Below are 23,410 nucleotides of genomic sequence, written 5' to 3'. Positions count from 1 at the left end.
AAGTGCCTCTTCTTCATGCTGATCACTGCAGCAGCCTACAGAGCCAGCCAAGGATCCTTTTCCTTCATAGTTATATGAAAGAAGATAATCTTCAGAATGCTTCTGTTCTTCATCCTGTCTGCATAGGTGCACCTTCTGGATAGGAACAAAACAGATCTTATCATTTTCTTAAATTGTTATCCTAAACATATTGCAAAAAAAAAATTTCTTTTTGATTTACCTTTCATTCAATTATTTTTAATCACAGTGTGTCCTCTAATGGATTCCTACATACAAAAAATGCACATGATTGGTCTATATCATTACGACTACAAAATATAAGTTATTAATAAAGAAATAATTTATACTAATTACATATGTAACAATAAAAGAGGAAGAACCTGTTTAAATAACCTGCCAAGCAACTAAAATTTACTGAAAATTAAAAGACTGATTTATACATAACTAGTTAGACAAGTAGTGAGAGTTTTTTGATCTCCAAGAAATGGACTACATTTTTAATACTGTACATTCATTCCTGCACCATTGCCAAGTATGAGGTTTAAATTAGCACAAAGCAAGCAGCTAGACTAAAAGCAAACAGGAATCCTCAGAAAAACTAACAAAAGTTTCAGTAATTATTCAAAATGAAAACCAGCACACTGCCTATAGCTTAAGCCAAGAGAAGAAAGTAATTTACACTTAAGCCTGAAATATGTCAAGGATTACTCCTTGAAAGAGCAGTATTCCAAAGGAGATGCAGAGAAGAAAAGGAGAGGAAAAATTAAATTAAACCAAAACCAAAAAGCCACCTTTCTAGAACATTTACACATCTTCCTTGAAAAGCCTTTATAGATTGACCATAACCTACACTTCAAAGAAAATCAGTTTCAGAATACTTACTTCACCTAAACGAGGATGTGTGAAATTATGCCACTCTGAGTAGGAGTATCTACAAGTATCCATCACAGTCTGTCCTCCTCCTTCTTTAACTGATCCCAGAGTCTGATGTCCACCTCCCTTGACTGATTCCAAGGTATGCCCCCTTCCTTTTACCATTTCAAATGTTTGCTGCTCTCCTGTCTTTACTCCATACCCTCCTTGATCACATGTATTTTGTAGAGGAATTATATTTTGATCCTAAACACATGAAACACAACAAAAAAGCAGTAGTGAGGACATCCTTTTTCTCTTAATTTCTTTCTCCTTTTTATTTCAAAAAGAAGAAACGGCAATCAGAAACTGTCACAACTGAAATTTGAGAAGTCTCTTTCTTGGCACTGTGATATTTTGAGCAAAAGGCTATCCTTAGTGTCTAAAGATTAGTAAATAATCTTGGGAAAGGATACTAAGAGAGAAGAGAGGATATCTGTGATAAGATATGATATGAAAAAATGGAAGTGTATATATGTGTATAATCCATATTCTTCCTAGGCAACAAGAAACTTGACTTGTGCCACCATAACGCTTTCTTAGTTTTCAACACGAAATATTATTTTTAAACTCATCTCCTCTTCTTCGGGAAGCTGATGTCAGGGGGTGGAGGATGACAGAAAAAAGGTAGTCTAAAGAGCTAAGTTATTCTGCATGAATGCAGTCTCAGATTGAACTATGTTCGTGGTGGACTGAAAAAAACTTAGATACCAAAAGCAAGAAAAATTTCATGAACATGGAGCTGTTCATGAAATCAACTGCATTTGAGGTCATTTTTCAGGGGAAGGGCACAAATTGCACCTGCAGTTTACACAGCTATCTGCTAAATATAAAAATCCTTCTCCAAGGAAAAAGAATGTTTTGCCATTAACACATTTTCAACATAGGCAAGATAATTAATTTCAATCTAATCTCATTGTTAAAAATGACTGGAAATGTTATTAAAATGTTCATCTGAAACTTCCAACCAAATCCTTTAAATCTGAAAGAATTACAAGTAGCCAGTCTAACTACAACGTATGTTTAAATGTACATAGTACTATCACCTCTGCCTAAAGTAAGTATTTTTAAATACTTGTTAATAGCAAAGTACATCTAATGATCCCTTCATTGTTTGCTTACTTCCTTTATCAAATCACTTCCTGACAGGTGGTCCTATTCTCAAACTGCAATGCTATGGACATCTCGATTGCAAGTTTCTATGCTGAAACAGGCAACTTACCATCACTTCTTCTCCTGGAGCTTCTGTGTTTGAAATTATTAAATTGTGATTGGCACAATCATCAGTCACCTGCCTGTGCATTGCTCCAGTGCCACAGCAGCCACAAATTGTGATCAGGATTACTGTGGAAAAGGAAATAATACTATAAATTTTACCTCACAATGGTATCTACTTATGTTGGATAATGAATATTAAGGGCCTAAACATCAAGAATGGTTTAAAAATAAATTCTTTTCCAAAAATGCCCATACTTAAAGCTTTATATATTCACTTTTTTTTTCTCCAAACAGTATAGGGAGTAATCATTGTGCTGTTGAATTATTTCATTCTTCTAAAACACATCTGATTTTTCCTAAAGAAATGCAAACATCATTTATGAAAGCACTTTGACTTACACGATTTCACAGTAATGAAAAATTTAGTCCAAAACCGGGTGAAAAATCGTGTCTTATGACTATAATTAGGTTGTACAGGAGATATTTTTCATGTCTGAATATGCAAATGTTAAATTATACCACAAGGTACTAACAGGCAAGCTAAATGTCCCAATACCAAAAACTTTGCTTCACAAGAAAGGTCAACAGAACCCTAGAGGACTTTCAGGATTATGCTATAGAACAGTTTTATTTAATCCCTTGTATTCATTTTATTCCAATTAATACTACTTTTTGTTGTCAGAAACTCACCCAGACATGACTGAATAGTAGAATCATGATTAACTAATACCTTTCCTAAACAAATGATTAAACCTTTCATTCAGAGAACCATTCTGTTGTCTGCACTTTTCAAATTGTTAGCTTAAAAATAAAAAAGCCCACAAGGAAGAGTTCTGCCTAACTGCCCACTGAGAAAATTGATCTCTGAACATAAAAACTTCTGTGAAAATTCGCCAAGAGCCACTTTCAAGCTAATATAGCTTCTGTAGCATCAGCTGTCAGAGAGATCTGCATCAATGATTCTAGCAGGTTGCTTCCTGATGCTGACAGATGGGAAGAAGACATCCATGACAGCACTGAGCAGAGGAGGCACAGGATAAAACCTATCCACACTAAAATAAAGGATCTGTTTGTAAGCGATGCAGTCAAGAGACTGTGAAAAAGAAGTAGGCAACCTTGCACACAGTTCTCCTACTTCATGTTCCCACACCTGAAAATTCCACCTTCAGGATATATCCCAAATTTGGGTACCTGCCCCATTGAGATAAACATTGATCTAGCTAGCCTTCAAAACATGTCCAGGTCCCAGTGTTCCAGCTACTTAAGTAAGAACAGCTAGCTGAGATTCAATGGGAGCAAGACATTTTTACTATCACCAGAAAAAATGGAGCAAAAAGAAGAAAAAAAAAACCCAAAACCAAATTCTGAAATACTAGCTACTTCAGCATGTCCTATGTGTTCTTTAAGGATGTTATTAGTCAGACTATGTTTGATTTTATTAAAAATAAAAACAAAAAATTTGCTTTTGCTTTTATATATCACTGTCGTCTCACTGGTTAACAGCAATATTACTCTTCTCAGAATCTGCTAACTTTTGGGCAGCTCCAGTAGCACAACATCTATTCAAGGTTTTGGTCTGCTGTGAACTATTTGACTTGTCCTTTAACATTTCTGCACCTCAGATGTGACAACCCTAGATGTGTGTAGACAGGGGAAAGAGATGCTTAAGAACAGAGCTGCAGAAAGGGACTTGGGGGTCCTGGTCCATGGCAAGTTGAATGACAGTCAGCAGTGCCCTGGCAGCCAGAAGCCAACCCTGTCCTGCGGTGCATCAGGCTCAGCATGGCCAGCCAGGCAAGGGAGGGGATTGTCCTGCTCTGCTCTGCACTGGAGTGGCCTCACCTGTGTGCAGTTTTGGATGCCACAATACACGGAAGATTTTAAGCTATTAAAGAGTGTCCAAAGAAAGACCATGAAGATGGTAAAGAGCCTCGAGAGAAAGATGTATGAGGAGGTGCTGAGGTCATTTAATCTGTTCAGCATGGAGGAAACTGAGGGGAGACCTCATTGCAATCTACAATTTCCTCAAGGGAAGCTCAGGGTCAGACACTGATCTCTTCACTCTCATCACCAGTGACAAGGAAATGACATTAAGCTCAGTCTGGGAAGGTTTAAGTTGGATATCAGGAAAAGATTTTTCATCCAGAGGGTGGTTGGGCATTGGAACAGGCTCTGGAGGGAAGTGGTCAGAGCACCAAGCCTGACAGAGTTTAGGAAGTGTTTGGACAATGTTCTCAGGCACATGGTGTGATTCTTGGTGTGCTGTGCGAGGCCAAGAATTTGGATGCAATCATCCTGATGGATCCCTTTCAACTCAGTATATTCAATGGTTCCAAGATTATATGGGCTCTTGTAAAATCCCTTGTGAAATCCAGTGTCTCAGATACTCCCATGTTTTAATGCACAACACAACAGAAATAACAAAATAACTTTGGGAAAATGATTTCAGCATTCCCAGAAACAGAAATGTTTCTAGAACTCACAAGCTATTTTGAAGTTTTTTAGTTCAAGTGCTAAATACAGGTTTTTTTGGCCTCAAATTAATATACAGAACATCTCACACAAAATAAACAAATAAACAGAAATCCACACACAGTAACTACCACACAAGATGAGAGCAGGAAGCCTATGATACTGATATAAACAGAGCAGGTACATTAAGTCACCAATGATGGCTATATAACAGCCCAAATAAAAAATGTTTGAATTGAGTTTGAATCTGGTTGTCTCAGATAATTTTATAATAAAGTGAATTTTACTTTATGGTTAAAAAAATGTACTTACGCAGCAGTAATAATGATCCTAAGATCATTGCAAGGATGGCCCAGAGACCAAGGGTAACATTTCCACCCGAAAGCTGACGAGCTCTGCCATCACATTCAGATGGAGTAACACAATCACAGAGATTAACTCTTACTATGTTCTCTCCTCTCTTTCCTCCATTATCAATCACAGTTACAGGAATTTCATAAATTCCATACGGAATATCACTCTTTGGTGAAAGATACCAAGAATTATCTGCAAAAAGAAGACAAAACCAGATCTAGGGTCAATGATGTTTGGAACTCAGTTGTCACAAATGTGACCATAATCACAATTTTCAATTTTCTCTTCTGTTACAGCTATACTGCTACCAGATTCACAGTAATTAGTTTCAAGTTAGATTAAATGTGTTGATATAAATCTAGATCTTGAATGGATTTATACTTTCAGCACCTTTTAAATGCTAGAACTGACAAAGCATATCTTATACAACCCTCTGAAAACACATGATGTGAAACTCTGAAGTTGATTTAGTTCATGACACCACTTGGGGTTAGAAGGAATCATCAACTAAACTGACATTTATCAAAAAGGCTTTTGGTAGTGTGATTGGAATAATTAATTACAAACTTAATTTATACCTCTTCTATTTAGTTATATTGCTATATTCGGGGAGAATGACTATTTCCAGTGGGGGAAAAATCCACTTAATCTGCTGCCTTGTTTAGGGGCAACGATTAATTAATATTCTTTGAGGGGCAAAATAAATAATTTGTAAAAAAATGTACAAGACTGACACTGATGTACATAATAGTTGTTTTAGGATGAGCTATATGAAACGATGTGAATAATCCAAAATGCGGTTTTCAATTTGCCTGATACAAAACTTGAAATTCTTAGATGTCTTTGTTTTCAGACTTTTCTGTCTTTTGCTTATCTTAGTGAATATTTGATAAAATACTACAGAATCATATCCTTTGCAACTAATTCATGTCACCATACCAGCAAATGTACGTGCTGCTCTTGTTGCCATCATCTGGCAACCACCAGGAAACCACCATCAGCTATAACTTTTTATATCAACAAATTTCAGGAAACAGTGATTTCTTTGCTAATAAATTGTTTATCTACTGCCCAGGCAAGCTTTACAAAAAGTGTGCTGAGAACCAGCAGTAGTAACATAAAAATGTCCAGAACTTTTTTTTGTCAGCCTATAATCAATTTTAGGTAAAGTTACAGTTTCCCAGTCCTCCACTCTAATAACAGACTAAGAAAAGTTTTATTTCTCTTTGGAATACTAGCCATTTCATTCTTAAATTCCTTATGAATTATGAATCTACAGGTAGTTTTCCAGGTGTTGATGCAATGCATTACATCAGATTTATTTCTTTCTCCTGATCTTCTTACTTCATAATTTCAGACAGATGATTACTGACCCAAGGATGCTAGGGACAGATTCTTATTTATGCTTTAAGAGACAGATCTTTCTCCTTGCCTTTGGGATGCCAACATTGTCATCTTCTCTGTGGGTCCATTCCCACTGGAGGGGAACTAGAGGGACTACTAGAGATCATCAGTGAGCTCCACTGACCAAAAGAGCTCCTTTGACTACACCAATTCCAAACAGAGATTCCTCCAATCTATTCTTGCAGAACACCTAAGTGAGAGACAGCAAAGCCTCCTCTGGCAGCCTGCAGCTGAGTGAGGAGGAGGAAGTTTTAACATACCGTCGTGTGGTGTTAACTTCCACATGGAAGCCAGTCTTCGGTCGGTTATGCGATAGACAAAGGGCGCGCTGTAAGGAGCCTCATCGCCATCCTGTGCCGTGAGGCAAATCGGTTTTCTGTCTCTGCACATGATATAGTCTGTTTGAGTGATTCGTGGGAAATTCTTGTTGCCAGGCACGATGCAAACCTGAATTGTTCCAGTGCCTGTTTTACCATCTATGAGATAAAAATAACTAGGTTGAGCACTTACTTCTAACATTCACACATTAATTTCTGGTCCAAACTTTCACATTTTAATATCATCAACTGTAATATTTGTGTTTAGAAGTAAGGTGGAAGGCAATTGCTGATTTAGCCAGAGAGAGAGGGGAAGTTCTCACACCTCTCTCTTGGCTGCTTCTCTTTGCAGATGCACCAGCAGCTCCCACATCTCCATATTCTGCATGTGCAGACTGTATTTTGCTGAGTGTGTGTGTCTGTGTGGGAATACATACTACTCTAACAGAAGAGTAAGAGCTTATAAACCAGGAGTAAAGGACACTATGACAAGCAGAGACAAAAGCAGAAAGTGAAGATCTCCAGCCTTCTAACTTCTGGAAGGAGAACATTAATTACACTTTCCCTACCTTCACCTCTCCTGGGAACAAAAATACTAAGAGAACAAGGCACTTCTTTCTGTCCTCTACCCTTTAAGTCACCATGCATTCATCAGTGGCACATACCATGTCACCAAAGTCAACAAGCAAGAAATGAATGAACTCTTCCTTCCAGTTACAGCTTTTCCAATACATAAATGGTCAATCCTTGTCATATGCATTCCAGTGAAATTACATCAAGTCTACCTTTTAATTCTTTTTATAGAAATAGTTGATTGCAGATGCCTATATCATGTTTACAACATAGACAATAGAAGTTCTAAGCAAGTTAAATTTCTATTATTTACATTTGACTTTAAAATGCAAATTTGGACAGAGTTTTTGCTGCAAGTTCAATGACTTCTTTTCAAAAGGTCCTCTCTGCTTTCTCTGTTTTCTAGCTCACAACTGCCAGGAGCTGTCACTTAAAAAAGAATTATCAAGAAATAGAAGAAATATACTCCAGAGAAATTAAATTAAAATTACTAAAGGATTTTAAATGGGGCAGATAACTTCTCAAAGCATCATGCTCGTGCCTGATTTATAAAGGCTCTCCCTGCTAAATAATATTCCCTAAGCATTTCACAGAGCTATTACAAAGACAAGACAATGGATTAGGTGGGTCGCTGGTCTGAACCAGTACAGTTGTCCCCACACTATATTTGCACATAAACATCTGTTACACACCACAGGGAACTCCAACAACATTTAGTACTCACTTCTGTCTATTGCAAGGACTGTGACATTGCATTGACCTCGTCTCATTTCTCCTATGTCTCGGTCCAAGACCCTAACAGTTCTGACTTCACCTGACTGTTCATCTATGTTGATCCAATTACACTGGCCAGGTGGTATCCGGTATCTGTGAAGAAGAATTTGTCTTGTTAAGGATCCCAAACATAGCACACGTGTATGTACACACACACACATATTTTGATGTACATGCATTCATGTACACTGACAGGTGTGCAGGTGCACACACGTACACACAGCCTCAACAACTATTTCCCCCTTCCCGTATCCCACCCATGCTGTACTCCAAAAACACCTTGTAAATGAAGTTGTTTCATACCTTATGCCCTCAGTATTTCCACTTTCTGGATCTTCTGCTACGTATCTCCCAATAGCTGTCCCAATATCTTCACATTCTTTAACGTCTAAGCGCAAGAGACAGGGTTTAAACACCGGTCCCTCATCCACATCCAGGACATGCACGGTAACAGAGCAGGTGCTCTGGGAAAGTTGCTGCGAATGGGGAGCCAGCAGGTAGGGTGCCTCATTGTTGACTCCAATCACCAGGATCCTTTGCTTGGCAGTTTCATAGTCCAATCCCTGTAACAAAGGTGAGGCAGTGCTTTTTCCCTTCAAAACAATACAAAACTTAACATTCTTTTCACCACGCAATTATTAGAGCTGTAACTGTACCACATTTATTTATAAAAGAAGCCAGCTGTCCTGAAATAAGCCATCAAGACACAGTAAAAGGACATGATTTTTTTTTATGTAAAATTTTAAGTTAGTCAAACAGAAGGGCCTGAAAAATACCCAAGCACACAGTACCACTGCAAAATTTCTGATTAATATTGTGTAAATTATTTACTGAAAGAACAGAAAGCAATTAAATTTAGAGGGGCAGGGGGGTTTCTTCCATATTTAGTCCATTATTTTAGCTTACATATATTTCCTTTTCACCAACAGTCAATCACACTTCTTTCTAGAAGCATAAATCCATCTGAGAATTTATGGAATTGACAGTAACTACCATTTCTTCTTCAGACACGTTCTCCAAAGTCATATTATGCTTTTAATAGAGCTAATATTATCCTAGTCATAATATTCTCTTGTCTACTACATCATTACAATAAATGTAAGAAATTTCAGCTGTGTTCATATACCAGGGATAGAGCTTTAGAGAAAGTTCTGATTACTAGGAACAAAAAATCCATAATAAACAATATTAATTTAAAAAATGACTAGCATCTCTACCTCTACAACTTACATGTTCAAATTTTAATACTAGTCTTTTCTGCTTCTTAGAAGTTACTTATGGAGTTACAAAAGATAATGAAGAAGAGGCAAAGGGATCAGCTGGAGTACAGATGCAATGGGCCTTTTACCTCACATCTGTAAAATACTTGTAACAAATAACTAAACTGACACAAATTCTTATATGCAAATGGACTTACACACCAGAAAATCAAACCTGAAGTCAGTACACTGCAAAATAAAACCTGGAAAGTTTTATGCTGAAATAGGAAGTCTACTTAACTCCCAGAGAGAACAAGACTGAAGAAGGTGCTCAATCTTTCCCTGCTTTGCCACTCCCTCATTTCTGTTAAAAACCATGAAGCATTCCTCAGTTACATGCCTAAGTCTAAACAACTCCAACTGCAGAACCAGGCCAAAGCACCAAGCTCTTCTGAAATCAAAAACCAAATTCTTTGGATTCTGAGCACACAAAATTGAGGAACAGTATGGAATATGAGGTTTGCGTGTTATGCTTTAAAAACAAAATTTAAAAATCCATAAATTTTCCCCTAGCCCTTCAATTTCTACTTACCTTAACAACACACAGTATTCCTTCATTTGTGTTTTTGTCTGTTGTAATTTCAAAGGCCTGATCATCATTTCCTCTTATAATTTCATATACTGCTCCTGAGCCAGGTGAACCAGGTTCATCAAGATCAACAACAGAGACTCTCAGTATTTCTACACTCACTCTGTTTTCTTCCACTCGTGTTTCATACTTGGAGTACCCAAAACAAAAAAAAAATCATTTAAATCAGAGAATACTGTTTCGCAATGCAGGACTGAAGAACACCATATTTAAATAAGACTACTTCAACCCAAGGAGTCAATTTACCAGGCTGCTGTAATGATTTATTTTGTTTTCATGCATTAGCATATTTTCCCCATTCCTCCCTTATACCATGAATCCAACAATAAACCTTTCCTGACAGCACAACTGAAATCTCAACTTCTTCATACACTCAAACTACCACTGACATAATTAATTCTGGAATTCTGCTTCCAGGAAAGGTAAATTAGCACAGTTTCCCTCAGTTACATCAGCTATAGATTGTAACTTGTGTTCAACATGATCAAGCTGAGAATTAGAAAAGGCATTGGGGTAAATAAAATATAGATATATAAATAAACCATCAAGAACTTTCAAATATCCAAGAAGGATTAAATATATCTCTACTTTGATAGCAAAAGATAAAAGGATTTTTTGTATTTTTTATCTTTTTCAAGAGCTGTGTTATTCTGTACAACCTGAAAAAGAGCAGATAAGAGCGATTCTCAATATTACTGATTATATTCTACAGTAGTGAACAGAAAGGGTAAATTACATCTATTCCTTATGAGTAATTAATTATTTTTTCATATATTTCATATTACAAATCTCCTATGGTATTTGAGATGCATACACAGTTGTTGAGACATACTCTTTGCTCGGAATCATACTAATAGCTGGAATAAGCAAAAAAATATCAGCATTAATTGTCTCAGGGCATTAGACTTAATATTTGAGGGACTGTCCATCAGGAAATTAGAAAGGGGATGAAAATACTTTTTTTTTTCAACCTTTATACAGACATTTTACTTATGCAGACTTACTTGTAACTGTTTAAAGGATGGTGCATTGTCATTCGTATCCTCGATTTTGATGACAACTGTTCCTGTAGTGCACAAACCAAAAGGCTGACCTGCCATATCTCTCACTTCAACTAGCAAAGTGTAACTGGGCACAAGCTAAAAAAGAAGAATAAAAGGATACAGAAGTTTGTCATACTCACTTTTTTAATTGCATAGTTACACACAGGAGTAGAACTAAATATTTCATTCCTGTTCCATAGCTCTGCCCTAAATTCAGTGCTTTCCAACAAAATGAGACAATTGGCTTTGGGGCTTTTTGCCCTATAGATCAAAAGGAAAAGCAGCAAAATAATTTTCAGTGGCTAAGCAGTACTGAGTTCAGCCAGCATTTGGTAGTAACATGCATGCTACATCCTGTATCAAATAAAGCTTCTCACAATGTCAGTGTTATTCTCCAGAACCTGAAGTTTTGGAAGAAACAGATGACACACTTTCACCTGCTATTTGTCTCCCCTTGGAGCAACAGAGAATTCCATCAGGGTGTCAACAGGTGAAGTGTTTCAATGCATGTCTCTTATTTCACTGAGGATGAAGAAAACTGTGCTGCAACCAGCCTGTCTGAGCAGTACAGGTTAAGGCAACACCTGTCATTTGGCAGGGTCTGGCACTGAAGGAGTCAGCATCCTTATCAGTTCCAAGGGGCTCCCCAATAGGAAGCAGTCCACTTAAATCCTTAACTTGAACCAGAACAGCAGAAAGCTTTTTTTGTAATGTGAACAACCAAGGAAAGGGGGACCATGGGAAAAAAAAAAAGGTGTGGGCAGTGGGGAAGGAACATATGACAGTACAGATGGATTAGGCAGAAAATGAGAAAGTTTGTAAATAAAGACAATAACTCTAGTTCTGAATGCCTGGAAGTAGCACTGGTTTCTCTGGAGCAGGAATTAAATCTCCTGTTCTATTTCATAAATGTCTTTGAATGATAGACAGTGGATTAGTTTTTAAATCCCTTTTTTCTTCAAGTATTCACTGTGACAGCTCCCTTAGTAGTCACAGTGATGCTCACAATCACTGCAATTTTCTCTTGCTAAAAAAGCTGAGCACTGTATCTGCAAGTGCAAAGTTTTGCAACATGATGTTTTACATGGATTTCCAGCCATGAAACAACACAAGTATGCCGTAATATAACTCCTTTTATCTTCAGAAAAGCTGGGCCTGTAGCAATGTCTCCTAAAATGACTGTCTCAATTTAGAATTATTGTTATTTTGAACTACATGCACCTGTCATTTTTATCCTAGTGTAAACTATCCCACATGGCATTCTATCAAAAAAAGAAAAAACCTGTATCTTACTTGCTTGAAAGCTAGCTGATAAAAATAAATGGGTGGCACATTAATTTTAAGAAATGGTATATTACTGTTTAGGTTTCAACTACTGGAGGTATTTCTGGTTAATATAGGATGACTGACTACATCTAGAGAAACCAGTTCATCTTCTCTATGAAGGAACAAGAAGCATTCAAATTGAGCTTAATTAGGAGGAAAGAATGGTTCATGGGATTCCTGAACATACAAAGTGTTCAGTAAAAAAGTGAAAAATCCATAGGTTGAACAGCTGAGCAGTAGGAAGTTCTCTTCCAATGTTAGCTAGAATATGGTAATCTATGCAGAAACTCTCTGGACTAATTACAGGTTTCTGAAAAGCTTCAGAAGAAGCCTTAGAGACATTAACAAAAAATTAAGAAGAAGCTATGTCTGTTGATCCCCATGCCAGCATTTTAAAGAATCATAGAAAGGCTTGGGTTGGAAGGGATTCTAAAGTTTATCTAGTTCCAAACTGCCCATGCCACAGGGCTTCATCCCCATGAGCTTCCACCCCCTGAATCAGTTTGCTCAGGACATTGTACAACCTAGCTCAGAACACTTCCAGGGATGAGGCACCCACAACCTCTCTAGGCAACCTGCTCCAGTACCTCACAACCTCTGAGTAAAGAATTTCTTCCCAACATCTAAGCTAAATATCTCCTCTTTTCATTTGAAACTACTTCCCATTGTCCTATCACTATATATATACCTCTATATATATATATATATATATATATATGTATGTATATGTATGTATATACCCATATATACATATATATATATATACCCATGCAAAAAAAAAAAAGTCACTCTCCTTTTTTATAAGCCCCCTTTAAGAACTAAAAGGCTGTAATGAGTCTTCTCTTCCCTAGGCTGAACAACTCCTACTCTCTCAGCCTGTCTTCATAGAAGAGGTCGTCCAACTTTTGGATTTGAACTTCTTCATATCCCTTCTCTGGACCCGCTCTAACAGGTCCATGTTCTTCCTGCACTGAGGAGCCCAGAGCTGGATGCAGCCCTGCAGGTGGGCAGAGCAGAGCAGTGTTAACTATCTGTGTGCACTAAAGGACAGCTGAGAATGCTTCAGGAAAGATCACCTCTCTGTCCAGCTGTGGCAGTAATACAGAGATGACACCGGTGTCACCATGTAAGGAAAACGCTGGGGTAATGGGTGGGGTTTGTGACACAATGCGGTATTTCAACGTGGTATGCAGAGTGTAAGGCTCATCTCTGTCCTCTGCGGTCACTTTCCCAACAAAAACACCTGTGAACACAATACAGCGATTTTTAGTTCCAGATAAATCTGCAAATAGGAAAAAAATTATTTGAAAAGGTATTTCTGTTTTAAATATGTGAAAAGAGCTACTTTATCATTTCCTGCTGCTTTTTATAAATTCAGCCTTTGCTGTAATATAATACTCCCAGGAAATCCCACTGAAATGTCTTAAAAGGCAGGATCACACCAAGTCATACTGGAAAGCAACAAAAATGAGTGGTGGTGTGTTCAGTGATTTAAAATTATTCTTACCAGGTCTGGAATTTTCAGGGACACAAAATTCAAAATGGTCTTGTGTAAAATATGGAGCATTATCATTGTCATCCTCTATCCTGATTGTATGCACAAGTGGTACTTCAGGTGAATAACCATCTGGAGTAGTTGCAAAGCAAATGATCTGTAAGAAAAATTCAGTGTTTAAGCAACATGCAGAACTTTATTTAATGGAGGAGTCCATAAAATGAAATTAAATACAGTGTGCCAAGCACATCTTTCTCAAGACCAGGCTCTTCAGGCACATGGAAGGGGATGTTACTGGTATCTTAGTGTGAAAGCAGAACAAAACCTCTGAATGCTTTCCAATCTTTCCCCCTTCCATTCCTCACACTACAAGTATTTCAATCACTTTCTCCCTGACCTCTCCTCCAACTCTATCACTTTGTTCAAGTTTCCTGAGCACTGCCTATTTTTTGGGTATTCACAAGGCACCTCAGCTATCAAAATGTAGATGTATACAAAGTTATTTAGAACAAAACAAGAACCAGAGAAAAACTATTTTCCCCATTATAACATCACCTAATAAAAGGCAGCAATACATACTGAAAATTATGTTTTAGAAGCTGCTTCTACTAGTTTCCTTCTTACACTTCTCAGCCAGCAGAGAGAGCAGTCTACCTTGGTAACAGAACTGAACAGCTTGAGAGACTCAGAAAACCATAGTCATCCAGATTTTACCATGATTTCTGTTTTCTGCAGATCTTTTCAACCTTCCCTAAAAAATTCTTCCTAGAAGTGATGCAAATCCTATAGCTCACTATATTTATGCTGCAATTAGAGATTAGGCAGTGAAGAGCAAAACTACTCTCAAGATCTAGATGACCAGCTATTTATTTATTTACTATTGATTTTATCTCTTCAACACCAAGGATATTACTCAGAATAGACAGGTGATTCCAGATCTCTTTTGCTACCATTTCTCCTGAAACTCAACTGTCAAATATATGCATGAGAGATTTAAGATTATATATATATATTTAATTGCATTTACATAACATAGGCCAGTACCTGAAAACTTGGATACTGTTCACGGTCTACTGCACGAGTAGCAAAGATATTTCCAGTTTCTCTTTCTATGTAAAACAAACCCTTTGGATCTTGATCAATCCCTGGTCCACTTGCAGAATAATAAATTGTGTAGTTCTGAGCTGTGTCTGACTGGACCTATAAGAAGACATTTTTAAGCCCAAGGAAAAACAATAACAGCATCTTAATACATTTCCCCCTTTTCATGATCATATTTAGCACAAACAAAAACTCCTAAAACAACAAAAAAAAAAAAAAAAAAAAAAAAAACTTGATTTGCTGTTCACAGAACAGGAAAACAGCCTGACATGTGATTGCCTTCCTTTATAATGAGAAGGGGAGTTAATTGAAACTCATAAATATTTAGAATTACCAAATTAGAGATATAAGTATAAGGAAAAAAAATTTAAATTTATCTCTAGAATATTTCACACAAGAAGCATATTCAGATACAGATGGCTTATTTCTGAACCTGCACAAGAGACTTTAGTTTTAGTGCATTTACTGAGAGTGTGATTTGCACCTAAAGAAAAAGTGAAGGAAGGGAAAAAGGAATAAAGACCACGTAGAATATAGTTCAGAGATATGCCAATTCAGATAGCATCTGGATCTCATTATGAGCACCAAGGAGGCAACATTAGACTTATCTATTTATAAACACTCTTCTCCCAAAATACTTTCCTTATTTACTGAATGCCAGAAGTTAGGAGGGTAAGATTAGTAGAAGAATGCTCTCACAGACTCTGTCATTACACTTGTCTCTACACATCTGCCACCAGCCACTCTGTAATCTAGTGAAGGCTAGATGGATCTATGATAACTTTAGTTCTTGCATTTCTCTTTCACGCCTACTTGTTTTCTCCCATTAACTACTTTTCTGAATAACATAGATGTATTCAGTCTTCAAGGCTGAAGGTACACACCTTGAGCTCCAGAAAGGATGTAGACAAGCAGGCAAAATTTACCCCAGCCTGTGTTTACAAAATCCTTTTTTAAGCAATGTTTAGTAGAGGGTTGTTTGCTGTTGCTTTTCTTTTAATTAAACACACTGATTTCCAGGCCAAACTCTCTTTGATAGTGTGTCTCTCTTCTTTCAAATTTTGCACAATTCCATTTCACTCCAACAACTAAGATCACAAGTTATTTCAGGTACAAGATCACGAGATATACAATGAACAGGACAGAACAAGACAGGAATAATAGCAGGAATGTCATTGGTAGAGAATACAAGACAGGTAATTTTCTCTATCATAGAAGTCACACACAGAACTAGCATGGGTCATAAAATTAAGGTTCATACAAAATGTACCTGCTGTATTTGCAGTGGGAAAGGTCCCAGTGAGTTCTCTATCATGACAGATGGAATAGGGCCCCACCTTCTTTTGGTTCTCTTGAGAATTGTATCTCTAGCATGCCTCTTATTCGGTGTCTGGGTCGAGAAGATGGAAAGATAGAATACATCCATTTATTCTTACATGCATATATTTTTGCTTAACTGCCATCCTACATTTCCATCTTTTTCCCCCTTTCCAGTCTTCCTACTGACAATTTGTTTTTCCAAGGCCTTAATTTTTTATTATATCTGTGATAATATTTCAAGCTTTTTCATTTCTTGTAATACTTTGCATGAATAAGATCCACTTTAATTCTTCAAACATGGCTTTTAAGATTCTTGACATTCCTGATTATGCTACTAGCTAGCATCTCCCATTTGAGAAAGGAAATCTGCTGACTAAGTAACACAGTAATCAACAACTGCTAAACAAAAATACACTCTACACCAGCATTTTGCCTGATTATTTGAATTCTAAAATTCAACTACAGATACTTAATATGAAGCTGTACTCTTTAAAATAGTATTTCAAAAAAGTAAGATATCTTGAAATTAGAACCTAACCTTTTTTTCTTCTTCCACCAAGTCAACCTGTATTTTCTTTTGAACTTGTTCTTGAATATCCTTAAGTAATATGGTAAAAGTCTTTTTCTCAGCAGACAAAGAAAGTGCAGATGTTGTATACACAGAACCATCCTCTAGAACCTTGAATCTCCCATCACTGGAACTGATAAACTCTGCAGACTGAAGGCATTCTTTCAAATCAACTGTAATAAAAATATTCAAACAATTACTCAAACAGCAAAAAACTATATCCCTCATTAAAAAAAAACTTAAGCCCCAAGTAAAAATTGTATTTACTGACAGATAGAGACTTCAAAAGCTTGTCAGTATTTTGAAGTAGAGTCTTCAGTATTTAAGCAACAACAATATTGATTTTAAAACCTACTTATGCACTCAGATTTGATGAAGTTTTCATTAATTTCTACTCTTGTGTTCATTAGTGCTTCCTAAATGACATGGGTGCTGTATGGATATCGCTCAACAAAACACTATTACACTGGTAAAATTATTGAAGCGTCAGAGATGAAATTATGTATATTTAAATGCCAAAAACATTGCAGACATGCCCATTATTGGAGCAGTAGCTATTACATTTGCCTCGTGCTCCATGCCCTACAATATCGGTGAACACGATTAATTAATGCAAATGCCCAGTGGAGATGTTACCTCTTGGAAGTTTTGCCCTCAGGAGGAAAGCACTGACTGGTACTATGTGATTTAATACTCTTGGGAGGACAAAGGCCTTTAACTCAAGAGGCAGACAGATGGGAGAGATAAAGACTAACTCTAGAACAAACAATTAGCAATTTTTTAATATGCATGTGATAGAATGCCATACAGGTAATTTCAGCATACTTCCCAGGTATTTTTCATTGTATTTGCTGTCACCTGTAGCTAAAATTAATAGATTTTTTGCACTTCAGTAAACTCGGTTCACCAGCAGTTAGTTTAGCACTACAGCTGGAGAAAAAGCAAAATCAGGATATGACCCAAGCCCTAAGAAAGAATGATTTTACACCATGAAAAGGATGAAAATCAGAGACTCAAACTCCAAACAAATGATCATTGCAGACCACAAGAGGTGTCATGGTCTCAAAATCAAAACTTTTCAATATTCTTTCAACGGTATCATAGTGGGTGGGACACTGCTGTATGAAAGGTGATTGGAAAATTCATGAAGATTCAGAATTTCATCCTGTATATGTAAATGACATTTTTCAATAAACTAAATTTCATTCCACTTTCAAAACTGCAAAAACAGATGGGAAGCATAATTTTAAATACAATGTGATTTCTTCTTCCTCTTAAATGCACAAATTAAGACTTCCTAGACTTTCTATGGTACTGCAGCTGTGACTCCTTTTTCATCTGTACAGTGCAAATAGAGTATTGAAAAGAATATCATGGCCTCACTTAAATGTGCCTTCTACTGCTGCCTATTACAGTACGGCATTTCCAAAAATACCAGACTGGAGATACTGTTTCTAATTGTTATATGAGTCAACCCTATGGTTCATTAGTTATAGTTTTGTGGGGTTTTATTTTTTTCTTTAAAACCTCTGGTATAATATATAAAGAACCCTTATGATAAACAGGAAAATCCTGACTAATTTCACTGTCAAGGTATGGTCCTTATATTAATGCAAAATATTTCTCCATAAATACTTAAGTAATGTCTTTTGAGCTATAATGGTTTTGTTAAAAGTTTTGGGGGGAAAAAATGGAGAGTTCTGTGTTATGCAAGTTCTTTCAAAGCACTGCAATAACATGAAGTTTAATTTTTATATAAATTAAGTTTATTTACATAGAGAAATGTTAAAGTCTATGAAAGCTCACACAGCAGTAGCAGCTTTCTTTGTTTTAAAATTTAAAAGTAAGATCAAGGAATTTTCACTATAAAGCTAGATTTTCTGAGCAATTGTGATGAACTACCAATCACTTTATTTGTCCTTTCTACAGAAATATGGATTAGGACTGCAGACTTGGAGCACACTTCTCTGTTATCACAGGACTCACAAAGGGCACCTCTGAATTCTCAAATTCAGTCTCAGGCAGCAGAGAATCCTTCAGCACCTCCTATGCCACACCTTTCAAACCTGCCTTTGAAAGACTAGTCTGAAAAAAATGGGAGTGGGATGTTTTCTGGTCTCCTTTATTCCTCCCAGTCACCTGTAAGATGCCCTAAACTGAGGCAGACTGTCCAGTCAGACAGGAGCACTCTCCCAACAGAATGTGCATGCAGGACACCTCTGCAACACGTCCCCTCGTGTGCTCTGAATGCCCCAGCACTGCTGAGCAGTCACATCCCGTGTTTCACACAGAAGCAGCCTCTTGGTACCTGGTTAAACAGGTTTTGTCTTCTTTTTTTATCATTTCCTTTGTCCAAAAAAGTTATTGTCTTCTTCATATGACCACGGGTTATGGGTGAAGTTTGGAATATCAAGCATTTATTTAAATAGTAAGACTTAGATTCCAAATTTTGAAAATACTAAATTCTGCCATTTTAGTTTTAAATTAAATCCTGTAATCTGACAATAGCTCTTTATGCAAAAGTCAAATGGATGCATGGAGCTGGTGTTCAAATCCATAACAAACACAGGGCGTATCCTTCATAAAAAGGCTGATCCAGCTGTTTAGCTGGCTCTCCAGTCATCCATTCATTCCATTAAAAAAAAAGTCTCCTCCATTGTTAACAGCATCTCCAGCAAAGGTGCAATGCTGTGTTGTTAAGCTGGGAATTTCATAGTTTCTCTCACCTCTGCCAACTAACGTCTCAGCCTCTAGTTCAGAAGGAACATGAAAAATTACTTTCTTGCAAGCTTCACAGCACAAACTCAGCACCTAGAAAACAAATGAAGAAATCAGGAAAAAAACCCGCATAATTACATGGTATTTTGAACTAGACAGTGATGCCGACTTTGGCTGGTTTGTTTGTTTGTTATGACAAGCAAGTGAAACAGCACAGAAAGAACTCCTCCCTAAAAATTCAGGTACTGTGTAGCACAGCATACAAAGTTTCAAACTGTGAAACAAGATCTGACTACTGCTCCTGTATTTGTCCATGGGTCATGTTTCAGTTTTTTCTAAAAATCACTGCACCACTGACATTAATAGGAAGATTTCCCTTTGACTAGAGGATTTTGTCTGCAATCCTACTTCAGACGAGAAACAATAAAATACGTCTTCTCTGTTCACTCCCTCTAAGAGCATTCCCAGCCAGTTTAGATCCAAGGTCTCTAAGTTTGGTAGAATTGTGGCAATCCTGAAGATGAAAGGGACAAGTGTCTCATTAAAACCACATGACGACACTTGCACTTACATATTACTTTGCATCTTAAAAGTGCATTCTCAACAAACTAATTAAACGTAGCTTCAGCAATTAGATATGACATAAATAAAACGTCATGTATCACAGCAGTCCACTCCCATATAACCAGTTACAAAATAGGGTCCTCCTAAAAATTCAGATGAGTGTAGATAAATAACCAGACCTTTTTCTAAAAAGAATCGCATAGCGATATAAAGATTTTCCTCAGCACAGAAAAAGTGAATCCAGATCTCAGATTATATGTGCGTGTTTTTGCCTAGTTTCTACCTCTATGTTTAAAATTGTAACCCAAAAATCACACAGACAACTAAACAAAGACATAGAAAAATGTAAACAAATCTATCTACTCTTTTATGTGCATTTAACTCTTTCAGGATGAAAGTCTAGCAAAAAAGGAAAAGCATTTTTACTTCGCACATACCTTTAGGATTAAAGATATAAAGAAGTAAATAGCTAATAGAAATCCTGAAAATTACTTCTGAGGTTTATTAAGAAAATATTTAAATAAAAATACTTTAAACTCTGATAGACATTAAAACCCTTTAGAAAAAAGTTGTGTCTGCACCTTAAAAGCTCTTCATATAGTTCCTTATATATATATATATATATACACAGATATAAAAATTGCATATATACAAATAATTTAAACATCCCTGCTTATGTATTAGTAGGCTTTCCTTATTAACAGACACTGAATACAACACTCTTTCCTGAAAGACATCGCACTAATTTTTAAGTTATTGAAATCACAACATCTTTTTACACTGTTCTGAAATATTTTAAGAGTCAATGTTACATCTAATTTTTAAATAGTAATGCCAAGCCCAGTCTGATATCAGCACAAAAAACTATTGAGGAGTTAAACAAAAGTGGTAGTTATTCATGGACATCAAGACATAGGGAAACATCAGGTAAAAAAAAGTTGTGATGTCCTTTCACTTTACACAAAGAAGACAGTTCAGGATTTTTTTCCTTTGAGTATTGTTTGTTTGGTTTTTTCTGCTCGACAGAAGAATTTTTTCCTTTTTTTTTAATTAGATGTATGAGTAAAAGCGCTTGCCTTTCTTATGGTTTTACTTTAATATCCTTGCAAAGGCAGGCATACAGTGTCTGAAATAGTAACATTATCATTAAAATGTGCATATATAATTAACATTAAAATAATAAATTCAGTGCTTCAACACTACCAAGTCACAGGTTCAACCGACCATCTGCCCTCTTTTTGTGAATGCAATGTTAATACAGGGAAAAGGGGCTAGAAAACAAAAGACAAATCACTTTTATTCATCTACTATAAATTTTAAAAAATTAAAACGTGGGAGAGAACTACCCTGCTCTGCCCGCCAAAGGCCTTTCTGGAGCCGATAATTATGTACAAATAAAATCAACTGAATGTAAAGGAAATCGCTGAAAAGTGTTTCAAGCACAACTAACTCAGAGGAGCTCAACACGCTCGACACTGTGGCATAATCCTTCCCACGGAAAAAGGAGAACCAGGTGGGGAGAGGTAGAGTGCGAGATTTAAATAAAATGAGCTGTGGTATTTTTTTCTATGAATATCCAGCAGCAGCATCAGCGACTCGAGGTGTGCCCGTCGCGTAACCTCACGGGAGGCTCCAAAAGCCACCCGACCACCCGTCCCGACGCGAGCTGCGCATCCCGCTGGATTCCTGCCCGCGCCGAAGCCCCCCGAGGTGCGCCCCGCGGCCGCGCAGCCTCCGCGCTCTTCTGCGCCCCTCGCAAGGACCCTGCCGAGGAGAAACCCGACCTGGAGTCAAGAGCCAGGCAGAGACCACCCGCTCGGATGTCTCCCCTGTGCGCTGCGCACCCGCGGTGCGGCAGGAACAGCGCGCAGGAAAGGCGCGCCCAGGTGCGGGAGCGGCCGGCGCGCTCCCCTGCGCTCTCCCGGCGCCTATCCACTCATCCCAGTGATCCCAGCGATCCCGCTCGCTCCCTCCTTCCCTCCCTCACTCACCAGGAGGCCGAGGACCAGGCGGGGGAATGCGGGGGCCATGGTGCGCGGGGCTGGGCGGGAAGGGGGGGAGCCGCCGCCGTCGGTGCTGCCACGGCGGGCGAGGGAGCGAGTGCGAAGCGGCGGCGGAGGCGGCGGCGCGACTCCGCGGGAGCCCGGCTCTGCTGTCCCCGCCCGTCTGCCACAGGAGCCGGACAGTGGGGAGGGTGGGACCGCGCGCGGCAGCCGCGACTTTAATTACTGCCTTTTTTTTTTTTCCGCCTTTTGGGTAATGCCCGTCCCGGGCACGGCGCTGAACACCCCGCCCGCTCGCCGCCCACCTCCGCGGCGAGGCGCTGCCCGTCCCCTCCCCTCGCTACCCCGCCCCGCCGCGGCGCCGGCTGCGCGCAGAGCCGTGCGGGGCTGTGCGGAGCCCGGGACAGCACTACCCCCGCCCCGGCGTGCCGCTCCCGGGCGCGGCAGCCTCGCCTCTCCTCCCTTCTCCCTACCCTTCCCTTGCCTTCCTTTCCCTGCGGGCCGCGCTCCGCGGGGCGCAGGTTCCGCACGGGCGGGTCCCGTCCCATCCCGCCGGGGCGGTGCCGGCCGGCGGCCGCCATGGCGGGGCAAAGTACTCTGCGCTCAGAGCCAAAGTTTGGGGTTTTCGGCCGGGTTTCTTCTTTTCGGGACGATTGTGGTGGTCTGTGTGGCTTCTGGGTTTCGAAGTGGCTTCAGGGGAATACAAGCCGAAATAACTACCAAACCCGGAGATGCGGGTCGCGCACGCAGGAGGTAGGCTTCCCATGGGAACAGCCTGCGCTCAAAAGACCTTTCAGCCTGAAGCAAGGAATGGTGTTTCTATTGCCGGCTACATTTTATGCACGTTTTGCTTCAGAAACAATTACTACTGAGTTGTAGCGAGTCCCAAAGCACGTCAAGAAGGAGACCAAGTAGATTGCACTATTGGTTTACATTCGTGTACTTTGAAATTCACAGTTCAGGAGCAAAAAATCTGAAAAAAAAAAAACTTGTTTCTTACAATTTTAAGCTAGTAAAGAAGGATCAGTTGCATCTGACAGCATGAGATGTTCACTGTGAAAGGTCACCAGTAGTGACTGTAGGTGGCAAGAAGGTAGGGAGGAGTTGTAGTAGGATGTGCACGTTTGTGTGGGCATGAGAATACTGAAATGCCTAAAAGCATGGCCGTGTCCCCCCTCTACTCACGTGGGCATCCACAGAGGTGTGTGAGCCACTGGTTACATACCAGTGCACTGTGGGCACGGGGCACTCTGTAGGGTAACCTGTGGTAACCTATGATAACCTATGATAACATTCACAATTACGTGCTGCAGTACTTCATGGCATGTTGCTGTTGTAGGATGGCTCTGTTGATGGCTGCAGCTTAAACATATCAACATTGCACTAAATTCCATCATACA

The 23,410-nt window shown here is 38.6% G+C and overlaps 1 protein-coding gene across 1 annotated transcript; it reads right to left on the bottom strand.

Annotated features, from left to right (window-relative positions):
• Positions 1–844: 844 nt before the first annotated feature.
• On the bottom strand, positions 845–22,037 carry DSC1 (desmocollin 1). The gene is made up of 15 exons (XM_021525742.2): positions 21,999–22,037; positions 19,452–19,536; positions 16,696–16,898; positions 16,108–16,227; positions 14,781–14,936; positions 13,749–13,893; positions 13,318–13,484; positions 10,877–11,011; positions 9,816–10,001; positions 8,328–8,587; positions 7,975–8,117; positions 6,621–6,836; positions 4,915–5,148; positions 2,135–2,256; positions 845–1,119 (listed from the first exon to the last, which is right to left on the bottom strand). Exons 1-15 carry the CDS (start codon positions 22,035–22,037, stop codon positions 847–849), a joined length of 2,484 nt encoding a protein of 827 aa, XP_021381417.2. The 3' UTR covers positions 845–846.
• Positions 22,038–23,410: the final 1,373 nt, after the last annotated feature.

The sequence above is a fragment of the Lonchura striata genome, chromosome 1 (assembly GCF_046129695.1).
Source record: "Lonchura striata isolate bLonStr1 chromosome 1, bLonStr1.mat, whole genome shotgun sequence".
In the NCBI taxonomy this organism is placed as follows: Eukaryota; Metazoa; Chordata; class Aves; order Passeriformes; family Estrildidae; genus Lonchura; species Lonchura striata.
The sequence above is the reverse complement of the archived record's forward strand: the minus strand, read 5'-3'. Positions and strand labels throughout refer to the sequence as shown.

Excerpts from the sequence above, each read along its gene's own strand:
- DSC1 (XM_021525742.2), bottom strand. The coding sequence starts at position 22,037 with ATGGCCCCCGCATTCCCCCGCCTGGTCCTCGGCCTCCTG. Across the intron at positions 10,002-10,876 it reads CATCCTTTAAACAGTTACAA|TATGAAACACGAGTGGAAGA; the intron begins GTAAGTCTGCAT and ends GGGTACTCCAAG. Across the intron at positions 8,588-9,815 it reads GAATACTGTGTGTTGTTAAG|GGATTGGACTATGAAACTGC; the intron begins GTAAGTAGAAAT and ends CCTTTGTTACAG.